The sequence below is a fragment of the Bos indicus x Bos taurus genome, chromosome 16, assembly GCF_003369695.1.
Source record: "Bos indicus x Bos taurus breed Angus x Brahman F1 hybrid chromosome 16, Bos_hybrid_MaternalHap_v2.0, whole genome shotgun sequence".
NCBI lineage: Eukaryota > Metazoa > Chordata > Mammalia > Artiodactyla > Bovidae > Bos > Bos indicus x Bos taurus.
This window is the reverse complement of record NC_040091.1, coordinates 36,614,892-36,629,856: the sequence shown is the minus strand read 5'-3', so window position 1 is coordinate 36,629,856 and position 14,965 is coordinate 36,614,892. Positions and strand designations below refer to the sequence as shown.

Sequence of the window (14,965 nt, the reverse complement as noted above, 5' to 3'; positions counted from 1 at the left end):
TTTTCCTGTGATGGGCAAGGTGAGTGAGATGCTAATCCTGTCTGCTGATGATTGGGCGTGTATTTTGGTTTGTTTGTTGTTTAGATGTAGTGTCCTGCACAGGGTGCTATTGGTGGTTGGGTGTTGCCACGTCTTGTATTCAAGAGGTTTCCTTTGTGTGAATTCTCACTATTTGATAATCCCTAGGGTTAGTTCTATGGTAGTCTAGGGTCTTGGAGTCAGTGCTCCCGCTCCAAAGGCTCAGGGCTTGATCTCGAGTTTTGCATGGGTCTATATATTCTTTTTTCTGCTGGTCAGGTATTCCTGTCTGCTCTCAGCCGGTGTCCTGAATGCACTTCTGTGTCTTAAGGTATAGTCCTGATGTATCCAGGATTTGAGTTTTTTTTTTTTTTTTTTTTATGGCTATGCTGGGTCTTTGTTACTTTGCACAGGCTTTCTCTATTTGTGGCAAGCAAGGTCTACTCTTCCTTTCGGTGCATGCACTCATTGTAGCAGTGTCTCTTGTTTCAGAGCACAGTCTCTAGAGTGCAGGCTCAATAGTTGTGGAACACAGGCTTAGTTGCTTGGCAGCATGTGTGCTGGGAGCCACCATGGGAGACCCCACCCATGACAAGGTCATGTGGAAGAGATCTGACGAGCAAGGCGGATCAGAACTCGAGGGACCCCCTGGATCTGCTCGACCATCTACCCCAAAACCAGAATCTGTCTGTCTTACTATTTTGTGCCTTTCACCAACTCTTCTGACATTAACAGGGGGGTTATCCCCGACCACCTTTCTCTGGAAAAAGTCAACTTAGGGCTTTAGTTAATAAGTCTCCTGGGCTTGATAGGAGTGTTTCAATTCAAATCCCTCTGATGGCTTTCTAGCTTGCCTGACAGGTTTATCCAGACTCTTGCAGCTACCCATGTGATTGTTCACAGCCTCCCAACCGTGAGAGACATGGGAAGCCTAAAACATTCTAAAAATATAGAGCCTTTCGAAGAGTTAAAAACTATTAGAGTAGTGCTGGTGTAAGATTTCATTGTTGAGCCAATGCTTGCTGCCAAGTTTCCATATCTCTTATCCATTGTGAACCTGGGAGTGCATTGGTTAACATAGTTGGAATGTAAGAAAAACAAGTAGCAGCCTTGGAATTAACCACATCAGACTTTTGAGCTAATTGGTTCTTTCTTTGTTGTAACTCACTGTGCCTTTGCTCCGTGAGAATATAACTCTGTTTAGCACTTTCTGAGGCTGACATAGATTAGAAATATAAAGAAAAAACACTTTAAGGGAAAATAAGTTTTCCGGTTGAGCAGTCTTTATCAAAAAAGGGTCATAAAATGTCCACAGGCCTCCAAAGCCAGAAGATAATGTACACAACATTGTTTATGGGAAAGGTATGCTGAAAAAATCCTGGTTTTGATAAAGACAAAACAGATGTAATGTTTGGGCTGATTCTGCATGACTTTGCATCTTTCATTTCCCTCTGTGTACAAGTCAAGGTATAAAAGTTCCTTTTGAAAATAAAGTTATGGGCCTCGCTCACCGAAGCTTAGTCTCCCCGTGTCATTCTTTCTTTCCTTTTCTTTCTTTCTCCCTCTGTTCTTCTTTCAGGATGACTCCTTGAGGCACAGGGGCTCTCTGAATTCACTTTTTTGCCTGGGCTTCTAAGACCCGATCAGGAAGGCACCCTGCATCTTCACCAGGGAGGGGGCATCCTGCATCCTCACCCCACCGAGAGGGCGCCTATGGCCTCTGTGAACAGAGCAAGTTCCGTGCCAGGAGCTTTATTGGCTTTCTGTGTAAACCAAGGAAGATCAAGTCTCTTTCTCTCCCCCTTTTTTACTTTCCTTATCGCTGATGCTGTCATCCTGAGGGTACCCCTGGATCCTGCTGGGGCTGGACCCCAGCACATGTGGAATCTCCTCAGATCAGGGATTGAACCTGTGTCTCCTGTATTGGCAGGCAAATTCTTATCCACTGTGCCACCAGGAAAGTTCAGCTATTTATTGTGTATATAAATGAATCACTGAAATAATATAAACAGAAATCAGAGAGGAAGATGAAGGAGACACTTTTATTGTGTCTACCCAGAGTCATAAATCTAATCAATGAATCAACAAGTATTTGTTGGGTGTCTGATTGCTCTCTGCTGGATATTACAGGAGAAGCAAGACTAATATAAAAAGAGGTGTCATCCTTTGGGAATTTTTAGTACAATACAAGATGAGAAAACATGTATGGAACATAGAATAAACACTATTAATCAGATTATATTGGAATCATCATGTTTTTAGTGGCCACCTAATTAGAAACAATATAGATTTTTCTCCTAGACTAGAGCATTCGAGCAAATGTTTTCAGTTTGAACAGCTTTTAAACAGTCAATGGTATTTTCCTTTCATTCCTATTCCTTGGAATTCTTTTCTACTTCCCTCACACTCCTTACAATTTAACATTATCCCACTTAAAACATATTGTTGATAGAACCTAGAGTTTATCTAGTGCCTTCCCTCATATTCATCTGAGAAATGTTTTTAAATGAAGCAATGTCAAAAAGAGAGTCTAGAGTGTAAAAATAAGAATAGGAGGAAGGCAAGGCAAGTCTTAGGAAAAAAAAAAAAAAGTGAACGCATCCACTGCACTTGCACTGTGCCAGGTATTGTTTTGAGCACTTCAAGTGTAAATCCATTTAACTGTCCAAACAATTCCACGTGGTGATGATGACTGGTGACTTATCCTTATTTGTTAGTATAGTTGAGGGAACTGAGTCACAGGAGGAAAATACCTCCACAGGTCACACAGATTGTCGGTGATGGAGCCAGGCAGTCTGGCTCTGAACCCTTGCATCACGCTGCTCAAAGATCCCTGTGCTTTCCTATCTCTCAACATCCCTTGTTCCCCTGCTTCCATCCCTCCATCACTGCCTCCTTTACTAGGCTTTCTATTTCTACCATGTGTTAATCCTTTCCTCTTCATTCCAAACTCCTAAGTTCAAATGCAGCTCCAAGGTCCTTAAATCATCTTTATCTTTGGACTTCCAGATTTTTCCATTTTATTCCACTTTCAATCAGTCCATGAGATGCCTACTTACAAGCTGTAATAATCATGTAGTGAATCAAAAATAACACCCACTACTGCACAACTGAATTCCGAAGGGATAAACTGGAGTTATGGTTTTCTGACTTGACACTAAACACTTGATACTTGGTTTTACTGCCTGATGGCATATCTGAAAAGTAATAATAGCCTATATTCATTGAGTGCCAACTGTGGGCTAGTTATTGTTTCAAGCATTCCACATATCAACTCATTTAATCGCATAACAACTCTGTAAGGTAAGTTCTATTACCATTCTATTTCACAGTTAAAAAAAAAAAAAAAAAGAGGCATAGAGAGTTTAAGCATTTTTGCCTGGAGGACAGCCACACATGGAGCCAAGAGGGGTCTCAGGTAGTTGACTCAAAGAGCCCAAGTCTTAACCACTGTGCTACACAGACTTTTACTTTCCCAACACTAACCATTTTCACATTTTTTTTTCTAATTTAAGAAGCAGAAGTTCCCTTCTAATAATTACCCATGTCTGTTTTATATCTCACTCCAAAACTCTAACAATCCCTCCAGATGCCAGAAAACCCTCAGTGGCTTTCCCTTTCCCACCTAATTTTTTTTTTGTAACTATTTTTGCTCAGAAAGCTGCTGGAATAGAAAACATTCACTGAGATTTTACAGTAACTGGAAAATTTACATTAATGATTAAGACCAAGTGTGTTTTCCGATATATGGCCTTAAATTGGAGTAACTTACCATAGATCATATCAAGGAAACTTGACCACTGGGGAACGTGGGTATGATTCCTGCACTACCCACCCTGGAATGTCCAGGAGTGATTCACACTTGCCCCTGTCTGTCTTCAGACCACCTCCCAGGGAAGTCTATACCCCACCTCCCTCCCCCTTCCTCAGTGACTGTTATTTCTAAGTTGCCAACATCGCTCCCATATTATCAACATTCTAACTTCGTGGGAAGGGCTGTGGTGACTTTCAGGAAAGTGAATAGGAAGTGCTTTTCTAAACAGCCTGACAGCTGAGGGGTGGCTGCGAGATTATAAGAAGTCTGTGCCGGACAGACAGCAGAAAGCCAGCCGTGTCACAAGAGAGATGGTAAGATCATTTCTTTTTGCTATGGGAAGTGGTTGGATGGAAGAGGTTTGGGAATGAGGCAGGCAGATAAGGATTCCTAAAATGTGGAATAGCAGTAGTTATGGATTTTTATATTGAGTAGCCCCATGGAGTTTGTAAGAATTTTGAAACCTGCTGCCCACTTTGATCTTCCCAGCATCCTTTTGAGTTGCTATGCCCATGTTACAAATGAAGCTGCTGTGCCTTCCAGAGAGGCTAGGTGTTTGACCTAAGGTGCACTGTTGGACTGGATGTGGTCTGGATCTGAATTTCTGTCGTCTTGCTCCACAGCTACTGTCTTTCTTAGCAGCGCTTACAGGGACTCTCTTGGAGCAAATTCTGGTTAACCCTCAACTCTTCTCCAGGACTGATCTTCTGTCTGGGTTGAATGCAAGGCTGAGCAAATGCCCTGGTATAAGACTACAGTCAAATGGTTTCTCATCCCAGCTCTCCCATTTCTTTCTCTGTACCCTAGGAGTCTGCTGGGACTGATGTGGACTAGCCACACAGTTTCTGTTTCTGCCACAACTCTCAGTCCTGCTAGTGCCTCACTTTTCTCATCTGTAAAATGGACAGAATAATAGTACTTAACTTTGTAGCATCACTTTGGGAATTAAATAAGCTGAAAAACAAGTAGGTCTGAGCCTGGCACATAGTTGTGGGTTAGTAGATGTTAGCAATCATTGTTATGAGAAATAGAAGGATCTGAAATCCAGGAAAGATCCAGGGAAAAGGGCATTCTTGAACTCATTAAATAAGACACAAACACACAGTTTTACCCTTGACTTATGAGGTGTATCTCATACAGTCCTAGGATCTAAAATCTTTTAGTCTGTGGCGAGAGAGGAAGCAGACTGTCCCTGTTTTTGAGCCCCTTTCTATGGAATACCAGAAGAAAGTAGTGCTTATATTCACTTTACCCCCATTTCTTTGTTTTACGATAGAACAATTTTCAAACACTTTAGTGAGGATTTTCCAGGTTGGGTTGAATAGGGATAAGAGGATGATGAAAAGAAGAGGAAGGAGTTTGAGTCTGTCCTGAATGTGAACTCCAGTGATGTAAGAATGTAGATTTCTTTTATCTCTTTATCTCTTGCATATTTTTCCTGAATTGGTCAACTTAAATGAATAAACAGTTATTTCTTTCTTCCATCTATTCTCCCTGGGATCCTCCTTTTAGAGGAATGTTAACAGACTGAATCATGGAGTTCTTTGAGATTCTGAAGAAAGGTGCAAATCCTTTCCCAGATGAAATGCCAGACATCCACATAAACATTGAGCTTTATGGAGAACTGCAGGGGGTCCCCAGACTTCCATGTCTAAGAACCCCACCCTTTCACCTCCTGCGTTTTAAGCTCAAAAGTTTCTCCATTGGCTTCTTGGAACTAGGCTGGGACTCTGCAGTGAAGTGCTAAGAACTCCAGTCCTGGAATTGTTTTAAATGTTCCAAAGACAAGACCTCTTCCTTTGCCCTAGAGCACATTTGTCTCTTGGGATTTGGGAACCCCAAGCTCTGCATGTAAATTCAACTTCAAGTTCAGAATGGTTTCAATTAACCCTAGGACATGAGGAAACATATTAAGGTTTATCAGCTGGTGCGTTTTCAACCAGATGGATCTCAGAATGTGGGAGCTCTAAATGGGGAACTAACAGTTAAATTATGCCAGCGTTAGGGTATCAGTGGGCTAAAGAGGAGGTCTGGGTTCACTTTCGTCTATGCCCTTTAACCATTTTAGGTCTGTTAATTCTAGTTCTTACTCTTCCTTTCATTAGCTATTTTTCAAAACATAATTAAATGGTTCACATTCTCCTGGGCTGGCTGCTAGGTCTTAGAAAGTTCAGCTTCAGAATTTTGTAAGTGGAAACTTATTAATCAAACCCCCCAAAATCAAAGTGACCTACTATTCAACAGGCAGCCTTGGGAAAAGACACTAGACCTGACCCTAAAGGGTAGCATATGGTGTTTCATAAATGGCATTTATTACATTGTCTTCTAAGTAATTCATTTCTCTGATTGAAAAGCAAAATAGAAATTTTATAAAGTCAAATACACAAAATGAATCTTTTGTATTTTAGAGATATAGTTCAGTGATGGTCCAGATGACTTAAAATCTTTTAAGTATGCTACTTTATTTTTAATATTAATATTTTACCCTATATAATGGTGATCAGGAGTCTGATTTAAATATATACATATGCTTTGATTCTTAGTTTTGATGTCCTGGGTTCCTTCCTGTCTTTATTTCTATTGGTTATTTGGTTTTTAGATTTCTTTGTTTCACTGTTTCATTTTCTGCCTTTAGGCTGGGCCACTAAAAGCTATGCTATATTACCACCACCACCCAGAAACTTAAGGGAAACTATATGATCAGCTGTACTACCTAGAAAATCTCGACTCTGCCACCAAGAAGTTTCATAATTCTATCTCCTCAATGACTCTCACATCTTCCTACCGCCTTTGCATTCCTATTGACCCTCTTTAATTTTCTTTCCTTCCCATAGGAAATTTCTAAGACAAAACAAACTGATTCTGTAGATATTATAATACCCAAAATTTGCAAATATTCATTTGGTACCCCTCCATGTACCTAGCAGTATGCTAGAAATACATGTAAATAAATGTTGAAGAGAAATAATTTGTTTAAAATCACCTGTAGACTTGCTGGAGAAGGGAAATCCCATGGAAATCCTGGGAAATCCCAGGGACAGAGGAGCCTGGTGGGCTGAAGTCCATGGGGTCACAAAGAGTCAAACGTGACTCAGAGACTGAGCACAGACTTATTACATTTTGAATTTGAAAGTCTACAGATTATTACCACAAATTTTTAAAAAGAGAGAGACAGGAACATCATCTATTCAGGATGCTTCTCTGTTCAAAACCCTGGCACTTGGATTCCTTCTGCAACCAGTATTTCTGACTCACACCATTTGGCCATGAACCAACTCCTTTTCAACTAACCCCCAGGACTTCCCAATTTTCAGCAGCAATCAGACTACATCACTCCCTCTCTTAAAATCTGCTTGCTGCCCCACTTGACTTGCACTTAGAACAAACATTTCATCTCCTTGTTTTGGTTGCCAAAGCCCAAAGTGATCTGTCCCCAGCATCATCTCATCCTTTGCTTCCCCTTGTTCATTCCATTCCAGCTGCACTGCTTTCTTCCTGTCCTTTGAACACGCCAAACTTTCCTTCCACTTTAAAGCCTTTGTATTAGCATTTCCTTCTATCTTTAATGCTCTTCCTCCTGTTTCTCTCTGCTTTCTTTTGGTCATTCTGCTCTCAGTCTAAATGTCACCTTTTTAGAGAGGTCTTCCCTGACCTCCCTCCTGTCTATTATCACTACCCCGTCACTCTATCACATAACCTGGCTTTAATTCTCTAACTACCCCTTATCACTAGCTTCTGATTTTTATGTTTACTTGTTCAGTACTGTTGTATATGTGTTGGTGTTTGCTTCATTGTCTGTCTTCCATAGAATGTACATTTCATGAGGACAGGAACTGTATCTTTTTAATCATTTTAATGCCATTGCCTGGAACAGTACCCAACACATTGTAGGCACTTAATAAATCGATAGTTATTGAAATAAGTAGTGGGAAAGAACACAGGCAATACAAGGACATGCCTATCTTGGTGTGGGGAGGAAGAGGTTAGTATGGGGAAGGCTCCTTTAAGGAGGAAATTCCTGCTCTACTAGAGCTAGGCACCCACAGAGGGAGAGGGTGCTCTGGGCATAAAAAGAACATAGGGAACATACAGTGTATTCTGAAAAGTACAAGATGTCTTGTTATAAATGCATGGTAGAATTGTGGCGGAGGAGAGGGGTAATTGAGGAGTAATGGCAGGAGATGAGACTAGATAAATAAGAAGAAGCCTCATCTTGAAGAGCCTCAAAGTGTCATCTTAAGAAGTTAGTATGTATTATTCAGGGAATAGAAACAGCTGATGGACTTTAAGTAGTAAAGCAATATGATCAGATTTTGTGTTAGGAATATTCTGATGGCATTAGAGATAAAGAACTGGAGATGGGTAAACTTGAGAAGAAAAGATCAAGGGGAAGATGCTTTGGTCCGGGAAAGAAGTGATAATGTCTGAATTAGTGCAGCAGCAGTAAAATGGAAATCTGGAGAATGGCCAGGTATCTCATCAGAAGGTAAAGTCCATGGGGTTTGATGGCAGATTGATGTGAAAGGATCCTTGGTCTTCCTTCCCCGTTCCTACTTGATGGAGGACTTGAGGATCTTTGTGGGCAAGTAGGTTGTGGGGCTTGGGTCAGGGATACTGTTAATAATAAGAACATGCATACTTTATATGAGCCCTGTTCGGTGCGGGAGCCTTTCAAAGGGACACACCCACTCCAGAAATTTACATGGAATTTGCCGTCTCCTCTCCCTCTTCTAAGAGCTGCTGCTATCTGATGCTTCTCCAGGCTTTCTTGAGACACACTAGCTATGGTAGGTCCTGATTTCTCTACCTCTCCTCCACTGGCCACTGTCCCAACATACCTCCTTGACCTGGCCCCAAAGCCACCCACATCGAGTTCAGTGAGTGAGTCCTGCTCCTCTGTTCTCTCACATGGGACATGAGCCATCATGCCCTTGTTTCTCTCACACTCCAAGAGAATGAGACAAAGTGCCTAGAACATATTTTTTGTACAGCCTTTTTATACTCTCTCTCACCACACTTTTTTTTTTTAATTGAAGGAGGACTTCTTTCCAATATTGGTTTGATTTCTGCCATATATCAATATGAATTAGCCAATAGGTGTACATATGTCCCCTCTCTCTTGAACCTCCCTCCCACCTTCCATACAATACACTTATAAATTTGATACAATCACTGCTGTAACCCTATTGTAGATAATTCTAATTATCACGTTTTCCCAACGTTTTTCCATTCAGCATGCTTCCATTTTACTTTCAGTCATCCCCTTGCTATTTTTCACTTATTTGTTCATTTATTCATCTGTAACATACTTTTAATATCAATTTATTTATTTATTTATGGTTGTGCTGGGTCTTCGTTGTTGTGCAGGTTTTTCTCTAGTTGCAGAGAGCAGGTGGGGGAGAGCGGGCTACTCTTTGCTGCAGTGCACAGGTTCTCATTGTGGTGACTCACCTTGTCGTGGTTCCCAGGCTCTAGAGCACAGGCTCGATAGTTGCAGCACACAGGTTTAGTTGCTCCGTGGCATGTGGGATCTTCCTAGACCAGGGATTGAACTTATGTTCAATCCCTGAATTGGCAGGCAGATTCTTTACCACTGAGCCACCAGGGAGGCCCTCTGTAACACATTTATTAGGCAGTAAGCATCTGTTCTCTACTATGGCTGGGGTTCAGATGTAAGTCATAGCCCTTGTCCTAAGATGGCTCTGCCAGATGCTCCCTCCAGCTGAATGCAAATAGGTTTCTTCTGCATTTGGATTGCAGACTTCATGCTCAGGAGGAAAGTCAGGGGTGGAGATGCTGATGGAGAGCCACTGACATGCAGATGACCATAAGGAGGCCTCAGGAAAGCAGAAGATTGATGAGAAGAGGGTCCTGGAGGCAGGAGCCCAGGTTAATCTCTGTCTCTGCAAGTGAAGGCAGAGTTGATGTGGATTCAGGAAAAGACTGAGATCAATCCCTCAAGATGTCAGAATAGAAGCAAGAGAAGAACCAGGGAAGCATTTTAAGCAAAAGGAAGTAGTAATATTTATTGCTACAGAATGGTCAAAGTAGATAAAGATTGAAAGACTGCATCAGGTTTGGTCACTGGGATGTCAGTGGTGAAGTCTGCAGGAGCAATTTTGGAGGCTGGTGGGACTAGGAGGAAGAAAAAGGAGGCAAGGAAATTAATAAAACTGAAATGTAGGGGAAGGAGAAGAATCAGACAGGACCTAAGCAGAAGACAGGGGGTCTAGGGAGAGACACTGAAGGTTCTGCCTCTAAAGTGCAAGGCTGTGGTCTACAACATAGGCAGGAGAACAGAATCACCTTTCTGTGGTGCCTTTCCTGCCAACTTTGTCAGCCACCTGGCATGCTGGCAGACATGGGATTACTACTGGGATCTAAAAGCTCTATGCAAAGGTCGAGGGGAAAGAAACACTTCCTGCCCCTTCTACTTTGTCTCTGCCTCTCTCTTCACCCCACACTCACTTTTAACTTTTTGGAAAGTAAAATTAAAGACAAGCACAGTGGAAAGCAGCTTTCATGAAGGTTTACACAGGCACAGGATGTTATTCCAATAACCCTGTCTCAGACTCCTTCCCAGTGACTTCCGGTTTGATGTAGGCTGCCAAAGAATATTAAAATAAAAATGAACAGAGCACACGGCTTCTCCTCAGGAGGTATTTCCTGGTGTTTCAGCGCTTGTTTAGTCACAGACACCAAGACAGAGCCCTTAACTCTTCACCATCCTAGATCTAGTGCTGCCTTGTCCTAACGGTAACAATGAAAGTAGGGACAAATGTGAGAACGCTTCCTCACCCCAAGGAAGTTTCAGAGGAAAATTATTGCTGAAAGGAAGGCTTTTAAGCATCATTAATCTTCCACACCCACACACCAAATGCTTGTCAGTTGCCAATGAGTCAAGGAGCCGTCTTACAGTTAACATAGAGATTTGCTCTCGGAGTCCATGAGCCTTCTGAAATTGTCCGAAAAATTTTAAGTGCGCAATTTTTAAAAAAGAATCCTGATTATGGCTTTTATCAGACTTTCAAAGGAGTTCATGAGTTCTGTGAGAATAAGAATCACTGTGCTTTATACATATAAAAAGGATAACCAACAAAGACCTATTGTATAGCGCAGGGAACTCTACTCAGTACTCCGTAATGACCTATATGGGAAAAGAATCTGCAAAAGAAGGGATATATGTATATCCATAATTGAATCACTTTGCTGTACACTTGAAACTAACACAATATTATATATCAACTATATTCCAAGATAAAATAAAAATTAAATTTAGGAGGAAAAAAAGAATCACTGTGCTAAGCCAACATACATTCCAGTGAGCAAGCATCGGCAGGTCATCTGAACTCACTGAGTCTCAGTGGTAGGCAGTGACGGTAGTCCCAGACCTGCTATAGAATGCTGGAGAAATGCTTAATTGACTTGGTAGTCATCTTTACAGTCTCCTGCCGCTCTTATAGAATGAGAGGTGATTCTTGGTATAATCGTGATTTTAGAAAACAGAAAAGGATGGTCAGATTAAAGCAGGAGACACACAATGACTTGCATTTTCCTTTCTCAGGTCTTGTGTCTTAACAGAAGCAATTGCCAGTCCTCTAAAATCTTAGAAAGTTTAAAACCAGCACACACTCTCTTTCTCTCTCTCTGTCCCTATTTTGCTAAACCAAACCATATTGAAAAGTTTACGCAAACAACTTAAGACATAAAATGGTTCTGCTGGGACAGTGGGTGGACTTGGAAATGCAGATGGGGGTAGGAACCTCACTGGCTCACTATTCCAACACTCTTCCTTGAGCTGGCCCCAAAGCCAGAGAAACCTGTAGAAATACTCTCCACAGGAAGAAAACCACTTTCTCAGGGCACAGGAAGACCACCCCCTAGATGATAAACACTACGATCCTCTGGTCTACCTGGGAGAAAGCCAGCAGATTCAAAGGCAAATATTGAATCTCATTAGCTACATTACTGTGCTGTTCACCAGCAATATTTTTCCTTCTGTCCTTGCCCCCCATCAAAATCCTGGAAAATTATATAACCTCTTGAACCCTTCTAAGTGGAGAGCTAAATTTTTAATCATAAGTTTTAAAATAAAAGACGGAATTTCCAGTGAATTCTAAAAATTGGCCTTTCACAATAAATGTTACATCATTTCCTAGAGTTTATCCAATGGAATAAAATACCACCGTGATCTGATAACACTTAAAAAAAAAAAAAAAAAAAAACTAGTTCCTAATAATAGGGAAGTTAATATTTTTTCTTTTTTGTTGTCTCTTCTTTAATACCTATTTCTGTTTCATTTCCTGTACAGAATTTTAACCTAATACATTTTAAGCTTATTTTATTGATAACTATATCATATATTTTTATATAAATAAAAATATAATTAAGTTGAAATGTAAAAGATTCAATTTTATGAAATCATAAATCTGTGTTAAATGTTTTCCTTTTTGATCGAGTTAGCATGACAATTACTTTTAGTACACAATTTAAAAATAGCATAAACAATACTGTAAGTTTTAATAAGTAACTTAAACTTCCATATTTAAAATGGTATTGAAGACACATCTCTATATAAGGAGAGGGGCTTTTTCCCTATCCACGTAACCTTGTGTGAATATTATTTATTGATGTAATCAAACAAGTTCACCATCAATTCTATTCCTATATTTCATTTTGTAAGGATTTTATTAAACATTAAGGACCTTTATTCATTTGAATAAGTAAATGGAAATGGAAGCTTCTTATAATGATGTCTCTCAATTCTTTGAACTCCTTCCAAGTTTCATGTCACAATCAAGTTAATGAAAAGAGAGAAATGGAAAACTCCTTGACATGAAAAGGATTTGTTTCACTATCATTTGAAGCATTCAAGTTGTCAGATCTACACCAATACCTTGGGTGGTTTCTGTTTGGCATACCAGATGTTTTTTACATACAGAGACCAGGCCTAATGATTAATAAGAGTTAGGTTACAAAAGGTGTGATTTCTTTTGTAAATGGAAGAAGTAAATACATTTGTAGGCAGATTGGTTTTAGGGAAGTGTACATGTTGAAGATAAAGTTGGGAATCTGAACAGAGATTTAATTAAATTCTCCCTGCTTATGTACTCCTTGGGAAGCCAGGCTCATTCTGGTTTGAAGATTGCTGCTATAGCACGTGGCATGACACTCGTTGGGTACTGAATTGAAAGTGGTATAACAATAACTGGTGATACAATATAATCCACAGAGAACTCCGTGGGATTAAGTTCCTACTAAGGGGATTATCTGGAGAAGGCAATGGCACCCCACTCCAGTACTCTTGCCTGGAAAATCCCCTGGACAGAGGAGCCTGGTAGGCTGCAGTCCATGGGGTCGCTAAGAGTTGGACACGACTGAGCGACTTCCCTTTCACTTTTCACTCTCATGCATTGGAGAAGGAAATGGCAACCCACTCCAGTGTTCTTGCCTGGAGAATCCCAGGGATGGCGGAGCCTGGTGGGCTGCCATCTATGGGGTCGCACAGAGTCAGACACAACTGAAGCAACTTAGCAGCAGCAGCAGCAAAGGGATTATCGCCATACTTCCTATGCAAAGAAACAGCACCATAAATCATAACATTATGATACTCTCAATGTTTGATAATAGGTCCTGCAGCGGCCAGTTGATTAGCATTCTAGTAAGAACACAAAACATGCCTGCTTATCAAAGCCAATATTCAGAAAATCTAGATAGAAAAGTGCCAGGCTTCTTATACAAAGATAACTCCACTGTCTGGAAGATTTGCACTGATTTGTGTTACATGCCCCACACTATCTGGTCTGTCTGGAGTCAACAGTACATATACACTGTGCGCGCACACACACACACACACACACACACACACACGCTACCACCACAACCACCACTTACCCCCATAGACCCTATATCATCCATCTCTGGAGCCCAACTGTGGCAATTGAGAATTTCTATCTAGGAAGGGTTTCAGGTAGTGATCTGGCTGGAAGAGCAACAAAGCTTCAGTAGAAAACAAATACATGATTTTTATGTTTGCGGTTTTGCTGGGGTGGCTCTGGATGAGCACAGATGTGGAAACTAGGCTCGGGCATGTCACATATTCCATCATCTACAACAGCAATGCAGGGTGGGTTTGAAAACCTGGAGATTTAGAAAAGTAAAAAAGCAGAGTGGCAAAAGTTCTTGTTTCAAAGTTGGGCTCTTCTTCTGTCATTTTCAATGTGTTGCTTTCAACTCTACCAACCATCAGTATTCTCATGTGTAACATGAGGATGCTGGGTGAGCATCTCCAGAACTTATTTGTCTAAAAACACTTTCAGTTCAGTTCATTCAGTTCAGTCAGTCAGCTATGTCCAACTCTTTGCGACCCCATGGACTGCAGCATGCCAGGCTTCCCTGTCCATCACCAACTCCTGGAGTTCACTTAAACTCATGTCCATTGCATCAGTGATGCCATCCAGCCATCCCATCCTCTGTCGTCTTCTCCTCCTGTCTTCAATCTTTCCCAGCATCAGAGTCTTTTCAAGTGAGTCGGTTCTTTGCATCAGGTGGCCAAAGTATTGGAGTTTCAGCTTCAGCATCAGTCCTTCCAATGAATATTCAGGACTGATCTCCTTTAGGATGGACTGATTGGATCTCCTTGTAGTCCAAGGGACTCTCAAGAGTCTTCTTGAACATCACAGTTCAAAAGCATCAATTCTTTGGTGCTCAGCTTTCTTTATGATCCAACTCTTACATCCATACATGACTACTGGATGGAAAGTATGGAAAAACCATAGCTTTGACTAGGTGGACCTTTGCTGGTAAAGTAATGTCTCTGCTTTTTAATATGCTGTCTAGGTTGGTCATAGCTTTTCTTCCAAGGAGCAAGCATCTTTTAATTTCATAGCTTCAGTCACCATCTTCAGTGATTTTGGAGCCCCCCAAAATAAAGTCTGTCACTTGTTTCCACTGTTTCCCCATCTATTTCCCATGAAGTGATGGGACCAGATGCCATGATCTTAGTTTTCTGAATGTTGAGTTTTAAACCAACTTTTTCACTCTCTTCTTTTACTTTCATCAAGAGACTCTTTAGTTCTTCTTTGCTTTCTGCTATAAGGGTGGTATCATCTGCATATGTGTGGTTATTGACAT

The 14,965-nt window shown here is 40.9% G+C and overlaps 1 protein-coding gene across 1 annotated transcript in view; it reads left to right on the top strand.

Moving 5' to 3' along the window:
• Window positions 1-3,996: 3,996 nt before the first annotated feature.
• Window positions 3,997-14,965, top strand: part of SELP (selectin P) — a 43,509-nt gene continuing 32,540 nt past the window's right edge. The window contains exon 1 of the mRNA XM_027564752.1: window positions 3,997-4,146. Coding sequence (XP_027420553.1) covers window positions 4,144-4,146 — 3 coding nt within the window. The 5' untranslated portion in view covers window positions 3,997-4,143. The remainder of the gene's footprint in view (window positions 4,147-14,965) is intronic.